Source organism: Xyrauchen texanus, chromosome 8 (assembly GCF_025860055.1).
Source record: "Xyrauchen texanus isolate HMW12.3.18 chromosome 8, RBS_HiC_50CHRs, whole genome shotgun sequence".
Classification (NCBI taxonomy): Eukaryota; Metazoa; Chordata; class Actinopteri; order Cypriniformes; family Catostomidae; genus Xyrauchen; species Xyrauchen texanus.
In genome coordinates this window covers 45670043-45683308 of record NC_068283.1, presented here as the reverse complement: position 1 = coordinate 45683308, position 13266 = coordinate 45670043, and the positions used below count along the sequence as shown (strand labels likewise).

The 13266-nt window shown below is 33.7% G+C and overlaps 3 protein-coding genes across 3 annotated transcripts in view; 1 reads left to right on the top strand and 2 right to left on the bottom strand.

Moving 5' to 3' along the window:
• LOC127648277 (interferon-induced very large GTPase 1-like) overlaps positions 1–13266 on the bottom strand; it is a 341847-nt gene that overhangs the window by 211282 nt on the left and 117299 nt on the right.
• LOC127648266 (interferon-induced very large GTPase 1-like) overlaps positions 1–13266 on the bottom strand; it is a 399776-nt gene that overhangs the window by 310089 nt on the left and 76421 nt on the right. The gene's annotated exons all lie outside the window — the stretch shown is intronic.
• On the top strand, positions 6911–8592 carry LOC127648342 (uncharacterized). Its single transcript, XM_052133002.1, has 3 exons — positions 6911–7190; positions 7588–7902; positions 8204–8592. Exons 1-3 carry the CDS (start codon positions 6923–6925, stop codon positions 8344–8346), a joined length of 726 nt encoding a protein of 241 aa, XP_051988962.1. The 5' UTR covers positions 6911–6922; the 3' UTR covers positions 8347–8592.

Here is a 13266-nt window from a genome sequence, read left to right as displayed (position 1 = left end):
TTTTCTGTAACAAGGTTCCTCATTCTTTGAATTGAACAGGTGGTTTGCAGCGTGACTATCTCTTACATTTCTTGTCACTCTTGTTCTTCTGGGCAGGTTCCTCAGAGGGTATTGAAGAGAAAAGTCATTTCAGGGGTGATTCATACCTGTGTGCCTTCAGCCAAACTTCACAATTAGAGAACTGATTGTATTAGAGTTTCTGACATACAATTCTCTTAATGTTTGATTACATCATTATTAGTATTAGATATTAGACATGTAGTAAACAAGTAAAAAGAGACAACCAAACCTCCAGAGGCTTTTATTTAATTTTTTCAGCAGAGAGTGTCCGTGTACATTTACATGCACTTTATAAAGTTCAATTTAATTTAGAATAAACAATAATCAATAAAATATCATGTAAACTCTTAGTCCAACTAAAATTGTAATAGTCTGATTTTTGTGAAGTCAGACTGGTGTGACACACCAAAAGTATGTACACATTTGGATAATGTTTGTATTGTTCAGCAGATATAAGAATATCTCGACAGAAATGTGATGCTTTATTTCTGTGTTACTTCTTGTGGACAATTGACTACATTTAAACCGCAGTTTTGTATTGAATGATAATGGGACTCATATTTTGAAAGTGGACTGTGGCTTTGAAAGAGGAGTTTGGGAGATTGCGGGTGAAAATAGTGATACTGGGCCTGTGCGCCTCATAACTGCTGGGGATTACGTGCAGCGCAGACCTGTTTGTCTTGTCTCTTCATTCTGTCCTCTTTTAACAGGTTTATTCTCATCTGTCAGCCCGGCCCAATAAACGGGGTGTGCAACACTGACAGACCTAAAACAAATGATTGTAGCTCGGATGAATGAAAAATAAGGAACAGCCATCAGTGAAAATGCAGAAGAAGTGGGATTTCTGTCTCTATCACTCATGTAGAAACACGTTTAGAGATCTGTCCACTTGAACTCATTTCAGTGGTGGTTGAAAACACGTGACCGCAATGTGCTTGTAACATGAACACACATGCAGTCTTCTTCACCTGTCAATCAACCGCTGTATAAACATTCACATACTCAAGAACTTGCACAACTGAAGCTCTGTTTATCCACAAAAGAATTGAAATTCTGCTATAAATATCATGTTTGTGCTTGGATTATTTCAAGTATAATAGGAAGGAAATGGTGTGACATTTTTTTTTAATCACAAAAGCTGTTCAAATATATTTATATTCTGAAGTAAGCCCCAGAGGAACAATAACACACCTTCACAAAGTAAAGATACTTGACAAATAGTATCCAGTGCAATGTCTATACAGTTTAATGTCTATACAGTTTAATGTCTATACAGTTTAATGTCTATACAGATTAATATCTATACAGTTTAATGTCTATACAGATTAATGTCTATACAGTTTAATGTCTATACAGATTAATGTCTATACAGTTTAATGTCTATACAGTTTAATGTCTATACAGATTAATGTCTATACAGTTTAATGTCTATACAGTTTAATATCTATACAGATTAATGTCTATACAGTTTAATGCCTATACAGATTAATATCTATACAGTTTAATGTCTATACAGTTTAATGTCTATACAGTTTAATATCTATACAGTTTAATGTCTATACAGATTAATGTCTATACAGTTTAATGTCTATACAGATTAATGTCTATACAGTTTAATGTTTATACAGTTTAATGTCTATACAGATTAATGTCTATACAGATTAATGTCTATACAGTTTAATGTCTATACAGATAAATGTCTATACAGATTAATGTCTATACAGTTTAATGTCTATACAGTTTAATGTTTATACAGTTTAATGTCTATACAGATTAATGTCTATACAGATTAATGTCTATACAGTTTAATGTCTATACAGTTTAATGTCTATACAGATTAATGTCTATACAGATTAATGTGTATACAGTTTAATGTCTATACAGTTTAATGTCTATACAGATTAATGTCTATACAGTTTAATGTCTATACAGTTTAATATCTATACAGTTTAATGTCTATACAGATTAATGTCTATACAGTTTAATGTCTATACAGTTTAATATCTATACAGTTTAATGTCTATACAGATTAATGTCTATACAGTTTAATGTCTATACAGTTTAATGTCTATACAGATTAATGTCTATACAGATTAATGTGTATACAGTTTAATGTCTATACAGATTAATATCTATACAGATTAATGTCTATACAGTTTAATGTCTATACAGTTTAATGTCTATACAGATAAATGTCTATACAGATTAATGTCTATACAGTTTAATGTCTATACAGTTTAATGTCTATACAGATTAATGTCTATACAGTTTAATGTCTATACAGTTTAATATCTATACAGTTTAATGTCTATACAGATAAATGTCTATACAGATTAATGTCTATACAGTTTAATGTCTATACAGTTTAATGTTTATACAGTTTAATGTCTATACAGATTAATATCTATACAGTTTAATATCTATACAGATTAATATCTATACAGTTTAATGTCTATACAGATTAATGTCTATACAGATTAATGTCTATATATCAATGTAAGCCACAAGTCTGATAAGTCTTGACATATCTTTGTCAACATCCTCTGATTTTTACATGATCTCATTTAGATTAATCTGACTATTTATATTTTGGACACACACACACACAGACACACACACACACACACACACACACACACACACACACACACACACACACACACACACACACACACACACACACACACACACACACACACACACACACAATTAAAAACCAGCAGTGAATAAAAGTCCAGTTTTACATGATAAGTTATTCTGTAATTCTTACAACTTGATAAGTATTTTTTAAATACTATACTGGGATGATGATTGTTTTCACCAGTCAAATTATAGGCCATATGATAGTCTTGTAAAATAATCAGTCAACAATCTCAGTACATCCCAGAGGAAAAGAAAATCTGAAAAGAGATCTCCAAAATGTTTCATTTATTTCTCCTAGACAACTTTGAGATCCATATGACACCAAACTGAGACAAAGGTTTATTTCTCCTGTGTCTCAGGCTTTTCTCTGGAGCAATAAGATGCACTAAATCTCAATTTAGTCTCCTTTTAAGTTTCAGAAGAGATCTCAACAAGCTCTAATATAATGCTCAGAGTTTCTCAACTTCTGTGTCTCTTTGTGATCTCAGACAGAGAAATCAGAGAGTTCTCTCCATGAACTCAATATACTCTCATCCCAGCTTCAATTCATGCATCTCATGCTAAACTCAGATAGAGCAAAGGAAGAGATTTCCACAAGTGCTCATTGAATTCTCAGACTTGGATCACTGTCTTGGTTGTTTCATATCATATGATTAATCCACATAATTTTTTAATATAATGTATTACTGTATGAATAAATTAATTGTAAATCTTTTATTTTAGGCTGCAAAGACCCTCTTCTTTTATATTATTTTCTATAAATGATTTGAAATATTTCACTGCATGTAATTCAGTCAAATAATTTTATTAACCACACAAAACACATTGTAAAATAAAAACAGTAATTTATTGGTAACTTGAGAGCAAAGAAATTACAATTTCAACATTTCAGATGTATCAAAGTTTAACTGCCAAAAACTCATATCATTAATAAATGTAATGTTGTATATTCAGATGTATGCATCTTCTCATGTTATCCCCAAGTGACCTTTTTGATGACAATAGATTTGCCCATATAAAACAGTTGAGATGGCATCACAGTATAAACTATTTGTCCATCAACATATTTTACATTTTCAGTAAGGATTTTCAACTAGTTGGAAAAATCATGGGCTCTTCTGTTCAAAATAAGATCATATCTTTGACTTTATAATATCTTTAGTCCCTTTCAAGTTTGTTAGGGAAATGTGCAGCAAACACAATACCAGGCATTGAGGACAAATCAATGAACATCAACTTGCCCAAAATACTTTCTAGTCCTACCACTGTCTTTCTCACAGGAACTTCCAGGAGGCTAACAATATGGAAACACGTTCCACCTGTCAAAGTATCTTGTAGAAGATTTATGCTTGCAACTGCAAATTCATTCAAAAATGCAAGTTTTATCTCATTCTGACCTTCATTGGGTTCTTTGTAGGAACACAATAATTTAATCTGTCCATATTTGATAACACTTAAATAACACTTGTAATTGTTTCGTCTTTTGGTTTTGACATACTGCTGGGAAGTGTGAATTATTTTCCCTATTTGAGCTCTTCTTTGATGATGGTGGTATAGACAGTGCAGTCTAATACACAGTGTTAAATAGTGTTACACTTACCCCCCCCCTACTATCAAATGTATCAGTAACCTCTATGGAAGAGCAATATTGACTGGTGTCGGCCAGGGGCTGCAGGGAAAATAGCCTGTGGTTGACAGAAAAAAAAAGGTACAGATAGTTCATAAGAGGGCACAAAATATATTAAATTTATTCAGACTGAAAAGGGTAACATTAAATGAATAATTATACACACGTGCAACCTTTCCTATTAAATAGAAATTGATTAACATAAAGTTGACTAAATTATGATCATAATGAAAATGATCGCAGTTGTAACATTTATAGCTGGTACAGAATGCACAAGTGAAAACTCTTGGCATGTGACAATCACTTATTTTACTAACCATTTCATTATTAGGGTTTCATAAGTTTATTGTAGTAAATGAAAACAAAATTATATGACACTGAAATAATGGGCGTGTAAGAACTATTTCAGTTAACTGAAATAAAAATAAAACTTGATTTTTTTTAATGTAAAAATAAAAAAGTACTAAAAGATAATGTGTTGTACATTTACAAAGCTCACAAAAACCTTAAATTACAAAGAAAACACAAAGTTTATTCTATTATTAAAAAGTCGCTGTATCCACTCACAGCTTATAGATGCTGCACCGCCACCTTTGTTTTCTTTTTTGAGCTTCAGTTGGCGCAAAAACACTGTGAACCTTGAACCTTGTAGATGATGCAGCCCCAACGTCAGCATTAGAAGAGAGCGCCATCAGTCACAAATGCTGCATCGTCATTGGTTAATTCACAGTGGAGGGGTGCTGCTGAATCAACGAGGTTAAGGCGCGCGTAAGTTAACGTATGAGTTGCAGGCAGACGGAATGGAGGAAAAAACAGTTGCAGGACTCAAAAGAAGGTAAGCAACATGTTTTTTTAAAACAGAATTTGGGTAAATTCGCCATTTTAAATGGCGAGTGTATCCTGGTTCTGATACTCTCTGAAGAAACTGGTCGTATTTTGTAGCAAATAGTTGGCTTGCTAGGAAGGCCATGGTAATTAGCTTTCTGCAATAAACATCTTTATGTAAAAAAAAAAAAAAATAATAAAAATATTTCTACATTCAGCGAGGCCTATACATTCTTGAAGTTACATAAATTGTGTATGATTGGAAAAATTTGATCTCGTGCAGTGAGACCCCAATAATTAAATGTGTTGTACTTTTGTTTATGTTACAGAATGAGTGCAGCTAATACAAAACTGCCCAGAAGAGCGCGAAACCCTCCGAAAAAGATGAGTTTGTATGAACCAGACAGCTCCCCCAGAGATAACCAAGATGGTAATTGAGTTATTTTACTATACTACGGCTTAGCTAATTTTTTTAAGTATTAAAACTGGTTTAAGTGTTTATTTTTAACGTACTTTGGACACTTTACTAACCAAAATATTCGTCAGTATTTGGTCTCCTGGAATTTTTATAAATACTGTATATTGGTAGCTGGCACAAGGAGCCTACAGGAATTTTTAATGGAATGTCATGAAAAAGGAGTGCAACTTATTTGTACATTAATTTTGCGAATCATCTCAAAATTTAAGGGATAAAATAATTTGTATAGGAATGCAGCTCAAAGTTCTTTACAAAAAAATATTCCTGCGCCATACTCTTCATAGACAATGTGTAAAATAAATAAATAAACAAATAAAATGTGTGATAATTAAATAATGAAAGGGATTAAAAACATTGAAAAAATAGAATAGAGAGTGCATAAATCAAAGAGTTGCAGGAGCGAATAAATTTGAAAGTGCTAAAAGAATAAAGTTAATCCTAGTTGAAGGCTAAAGTGAAGAGGTAATTTTGTTGCTTTGCTAAGAGGGTTAGATATAAGACAATAAAGATATAGTAGCATGTTTAAGTAAGATTGATTCTTAGCCTGCACTGATTTACTCACAATCTCCTTTTTGTTTACTTTGTGTTCATTTTCAGGACTTTTTGTATTTTTGACCTTTGAAGATGGATACACAGCAAAGATTTTTAATCTCTGTGATATTCTAAACAAAGATGATAAACCCATCGCTTGCTTTAGAGATCTGACACCAGGAGAAAAAGTACTTGCAAGATGGTCTGACAATAAGTTCTACAATGCTACAGTAGACTTCATTGGAACAGCTGACAAAACGGTGGATACCAAGAAGGCGACAAAGAAGGACATGAAAAAAAGAGATGCAGCTGCACAAAGATTCTACAACCTTCCATTCCTACCTCAAGCAGGCCAGTCCACCTCTGCACAGGATCACCCAAATACTGTGGAACAAAATGTCATTCAGCCTCCAACAACCTGGCAAGTGTACCAGCCTCCACCTACAGAGTCATTTCTACCTGTCCAGCCACAGCACCAGCATGCAACTGCCTGGCCACAGTACCAACTTCCAGTTTCCCAGTCATCACCAAATACGCCACAACATTACCAGCATTCACCAGTCCAGTCGCTCAACCAGTATGGAACTACTCTGTCTCCAATTCCACACAATTCCAGCCTTTCGCAGTATTCAAAGCATCACCAGCCTCACACAGTACTACCCACGCCTTCAGACCAAACACAACAGCAGCCTGTTTTGGCAGATTTGGATCAGCGAAGACAGCCACCAGCTCCTACAGCCAAAGAAAGCTTCCTCAAAATGTTGCACAGTCCTAATACACATCAAAAACCTGCTGTTCTTGGGGACCAGAGCCAGACAAGCACCTCTGTACATGAGACTTCTTCAAGCTCATCTGCAGATACTTTAATCATCGAGCGTGATCCAATTCCAGAATATGGAGAACCATGTTTCATTTCGCCTGAGTCAGCAGAAGACAGATCATGGAAGCCATGCGAAGCATGCAAGACAGAGGTGGAAAAATTAGTGGAGGAAAAGGCCAAACTGCATGATGTGCTGTGTGGTATAAGTAAGTATGTTTTGTCTCTCTGTTGCAATTACTTGTTCTTTTAACACTTCTTTTTTTCTCTCACAGTTTTTCTAACACACCTAATATCTATTCAGAAGAGTTGTGTAAAAAAAAACGTGGGTAATAATCTAGTGTATTAAATTGTGCAACATAAAATTGTAATTATGTTTTTATATTGGTATATGTTTAAAGTTCTACTACATTGTCTTACTACTATGGACATTGAGAGTTATTTGATGCTTAAGCTAAATCTTAAAAGCTTTAAACAATTTGGTAAAACCAAATTCCAATCATGAAATCTTTTGGACTTTTTAAAAACTTGTCTTTTTTATTTTTTATTTTACTTTATGAATGCTGCTGTTTCCCTGTAAGGTAATATACATCTTTTGTGTCACAGGTGGTGAGCACCTCGAGGCATTCAGAAGTTTTCTGGACAAAGTGGAACAGATCCAACCTCAGGCTGGTGTTTGGGCTCCAAAAGGCAGATCTCGGCAGCAGGAGCTATATCCAGGAAGTGGCCTCTTCTTGTCCTCGACTCACCTGGCTGCAATCCATGCAACCGCAAAGAAGGACTGCCTTCGCTTGTTCCATCTTCTTTTTGATGAATTCTTTACTGCAGAGGAGTGCCAGAATGCTGTGGCATTTGGGAAACACGGAAAGGTGCCAGATGGGAAGAGAGTCCTGGATAAGTTCAAAGTCAATGCAATTCTAAGTAAGTATGTTGCTCATGTGGTTAACAATTTGTGGAAAAAGTTGTGAAAATTCATAGGTAAAAAATGTGTGGGAACCCAATAAGAGGTGTTGGATACCCATATATCACATAGCTACGTTAAATGTTATGATTGTTTCACTGTCCTCACAGTTTTGCTGCATTTCCTTATGTTTGATCCATAGAGATATTACAATGTGAATTTTGTCGTATCAGGATGAAAAAAGTTGTTAATACTGTTGTGGTAACTGCGGTTACTCAATGCAATCTGTAATTTGTGCTTTCTTTTCTTTTATTCTTGCAGCTTACGTCATGCGCTGTAGTACACTGGATGGTTGGACACCGGTTGAGAAAAGTAAGGTCAAAAAAGCCTTCATAAACAAATGCCGCATCAGGGCCACAACACTAAATATCGGATGGGGCACACAGAGACATTTGTTGAAATGACAATGTTCACCAAAAGTCCTTGTTTTCAAATTATGTATGTTGGCTTCAGAGACTCAAGTTTATTGTTGTGAATTGTTGTAAACCTGGCCTGCCACTGCTCATAACATTGTTAAAATTGTTACTGTTTTAAAAACAGAATTTTACACAAAAAAAAGCACTTTAGTTTTGTAATGACCATGTTTAAACAGTTTTTGCTGTCTTTAAAATGTCTTTAAATTTGTTAATGTTATTTTGATTTAAATAAAGATTCAGATTCAAATTTCTTTATTTCTTTATTACATCAGCTAATCTGCCATTTGCTATAGATTTTTAAAGCCTGATGGTTGTGGATAGATCTTCTGTCTGTCCTGCAGTGAAGAGAGAGTAGCATTCCCGTCTGTTGTTTCTTTGGTCCATCAAGATGTTCTGAAGTGGATGATCTGTGTTGTTTAGAATGGTGAATCTAGTCTGGTAGGAGGAAAAGTTCATATGATTGAATTAGTAATTCATGTGCGTGCGTGTGTGTTTGTGTGCATGAGAGGGAGAGTGAGCGAGAGACTTGGATATTGCTCCATAGTAGCTCCAGTATTGCTCATTTTCTTTTTCAAAGGAGAAATAAAGGAGTCATTAAAAACACCGAATTGAGATTAGCAAGACATCTCCTTTTAGTCTCAGGTATGACTCCCTCTGATTATTCTGTCTCACCTAGTGAATTTTAGGAGAAACATGAGAAGCATTTTAGACAAAATAGAGATTAAAATGAGGCTTAGATGAGAATCTCAAATTTGTCTCCTAAAAGCAAGCTCTGAGCAGTAAAATTTTCCTCTGTCTCACCTATTGCTCCTAGTGAATTTTAGGAGAAACATATGAGAAACATTTTAGACAAAATAGAGATTAAAATAAGGCTTAGATGAGAATCTCAAATTTGTCTCCTGAGCTATAGAAAAGAAAGCTTTGAGCAGTAAAATTTTCCTCTGGGATTGTACACGTTTACGAGTACATAAATGACTTTCTTTGGGCGTTGCCCAACGCTTCTTCTCTGTGAGTAGTCTGTCCCACGTCCAAATGTTCAATTACATTTTGTTTTATTCATTTGATTTATAAATCAAATTGACACCTTCACAATCTTGCACTGCATTTTATCCCATACAGAAATGTATTATATGACATATATGCCCCTATATCAAGAGTGACATTACCATATATGTTACATATTTAAGCGCTATCTTATTATTGCATACAAACAATCTCTGGATGTTTAAAGATATAAGATTTCTGTGGTAAAACCATGGTAAATGTTAAAGTTGCATAGGGCAGGGTGTGGCCTCCACGGGGTCTTTTCCTCATGAAAGATTAAGAACGGAAAAGAATGCCTTCCCCGGCACATTTTATGAGCATTTAAAGGCCCAAGCCGAATCAGATTTTCTAAGTGGAGAGAAAGACTTAAGAGAGAAAAGTTCATGGCTGGCACGGCCTGCTCCCATATTTGATGCCCCCTCAGGGTTGTGGGGAATCACACAACATTTTGGGGCATCTGTGGAGGCTCTGTGCAGCCCAAATACATCTGTTCCTACGCTCATAGTAGCTTGCCTACACCATCTACACATTGTTGTGGAGCATGCACCCAAGATTTGCACCACCTATAAACCTGTACACTTGTGTATACAGGGAAACAAACCACTGACTTAGAAAATATGTTTTTCTCTAACAAGGTTCCTCATTCTTTGAATTGAACAGGTGGTTTGCAGCGTGACTATATCTTACATTTCTTGTCACTCTTGCTCTTCTGGGCAGGTTCCTCAGAGGGTATTGAAGAGAAAAGTCATTTCAGAGGTGATTCATACCTGTGTGCCTTCAGCCAAACTTCACAATTAGAGAACTGATTGTATTAGAGTTTCTGACATACATTTCTCTTAATGTTTGATTACATCAGAATTAGTATTAGATATTAGACATGTAGTAAACAAGTAAAAAGAGACAACCAAACCTCCAGAGGCTTTTTATTTAATTTTTTCAGCAGAGAGTGTCCGTGTACATTTACATGCACTTTATAAAGTTCAATTTAATTTAGAATAAACAATAATCAATAAAATATCATGTAACCTCTTAGTCCAACTAAAATTATAATAGTATGATTTTTGTGAAGTCAGACTGGTGTGACACACCAAAAGTATGTACACATTTGGATAATGTTTGTATTGTTCAGCAGATATAAAAATATCTCTCGACAGAAATGTGATGCTTTATTTCTGTGTTACTTCTTGTGGACAATTGACTACATTTAAACCGCAGTTTTGTATTGAATGATAATGGGACTCATATTTTGAAAGTGGACTGTGGCTTTGAAAGAGGAGTTTGGGAGATTGTGGGTGAAAATAGTGATACTGGGCCTGTGCGCCTCATAACTGCTGGGGATTACGTGCAGCGCAGACCTGTTTGTCTTGTCTCTTCATTCTGTCCTCTTTTAACAGGTATGACTGTGGAAAAATAACACAAAATATATCAGGTTGCATAACACACACGTATATGCTTGTGTTGTCATAAGTGTAATTGCTCTGATGTGTGAAAAGATGTCAAATTTGACCATAGTCCACCATTTGGGAACTCCGCTGTGGTGCGTTCAATTAATGTAATTAATTTACCTCAAAAAGGCTCCTGTTACCATCTTATAGTGTTCATTATTAATCTTTACTCATAATATCTGTGTTGAGTTCCATGAAAATTCATATATGTACTAAGTTAATGCACTTTCCCAGTCACATGGTACAAGTAATAATTTCAGTGTGCACAAATGTAATATTACATTGTTTCCTGTTATGTAAAGGAGAATATTCATATTAATACAAAGTGGTGACATTGTTAAAGCTCAAACCAATAACAATTGAAGGTTAAATATGTGTATTACATAAATATCTCAGGTAATGATTGCCTTACAAGTTAATTCATGTAAAACATTTATATGTGTGTAAATACATTTTGGCTTATCTTTATAGATGCAGAGAGTTAAGTTTATAGGTTTATTTGAATACCTAATGTAAATGTGAATTCTGTGAACAAGAAAATAAGTGAAAAAGGAGATGTATATTGATTGTGAAAAAATATAACTTGGTTTTGAAGTAACAAAAGAAAAGAAAATCCCTTTATTGTTTAAAACAATGTGGGGAAAAAACCAGTTAAATAAAGATAACTGCTGAGGATTACGTGCAGCGCAGACCTGTTTCTCTCGTTTCTTCATTCTGTCCTGTTTTAACAGTTTTATTCTCATCTGTCAGCCCGGCCCAATAAACGGGGTGTGCAAAACTGACAGACCTAAAACAAATGATTGTAGCTCGGATGAATGAAAAATAAGGAACAGCCATCAGTGAAAATGCAGAAGAAGTGGGATTTCTGTCTCTATCACTCATGTAGAAACACGTTTAGAGATCTGTCCACTTGAACTCATTTCAGTGGTGGTTGAAAACACGTGACCGCAATGTGCTTGTAACATGAACACACATGCAGTCTTCTTCACCTGTCAATCAACCGCTGTATAAACATTCACATACTCAAGAACTTGCACAACTGAAGCTCTGTTCATCCACAAAAGAATTGAAATTCTGCTATAAATATCATGTTTGTGCTTGGATTATTTCAAGTACAATTGGAAGGAAATGGTGTGACGTTTTTTTTTAATCACAAAAGCTGTTCAAATACATTTACATCCTAAAGTAAGCCCCAGAGGAACAATAACACACCTTCACAAAGTAAAGATACTTGACAAATAGTATCCAGTGCAATGTCTATACAGTTTAATGTCTATACAGTTTAATGTCTATACAGTTTAATGTCTATACAGATTAATATCTATACAGTTTAATGTCTATACAGATTCATATCTATACAGTTTAATGTCTATACAGTTTAATGTCTATACAGATTAATGTCTATACAGTTTAATGTCTATACAGATTAATATCTATACAGTTTAATGTCTATACAGTTTAATGTCTATACAGTTTAATATCTATACAGTTTAATGTCTATACAAATTAATGTCTATACAGTTTAATGTCTATACAGATTAATATCTATACAGTTTAATGTCTATACAGTTTAATGTCTATACAGTTTAATATCTATACAGTTTAATGTCTATACAGATTAATGTCTATACAGTTTAATGTCTATACAGATTAATATCTATACAGTTTAATGTCTATACAGTTTAATGTTTATACAGATTAATATCTATACAGTTTAATGTCTATACAGATTCATATCTATACAGTTTAATGTCTATACAGTTTAATGTCTATACAGATTAATGTCTATACAGTTTAATGTCTATACAGATTAATATCTATACAGTTTAATGTCTATACAGTTTAATGTCTATACAGTTTAATATCTATACAGTTTAATGTCTATACAAATTAATGTCTATACAGTTTAATGTCTATACAGATTAATATCTATACAGTTTAATGTCTATACAGTTTAATGTCTATACAGTTTAATATCTATACAGTTTAATGTCTATACAGATTAATGTCTATACAGTTTAATGTCTATACAGATTAATATCTATACAGTTTAATGTCTATACAGTTTAATGTCTATACAGATTAATGTCTATACAGTTTAATGTTCATACAGCTTAATATCTATACAGTTTAATGTTTATACAGTTTAATTTCTGTACAGTTTAATGTCTATACAGATTAATGTCTATACAGTTTAATGTCTATACAGTTTAATGTCTATACAGATTAATGTCTATACAGTTTAATGTCTATACAGTTTAAGGTCTATACAGTTTAATGTTTATACAGTTTAATATCTATACAGTTTAATGTCTATACAGATTAATGTCTATACAGTTTAATGTCTATACAGTTTAATGTCTATACAGATTAATGTCTATACAGTTTAATGTTTATACAGTTTAATATCTATACAGTT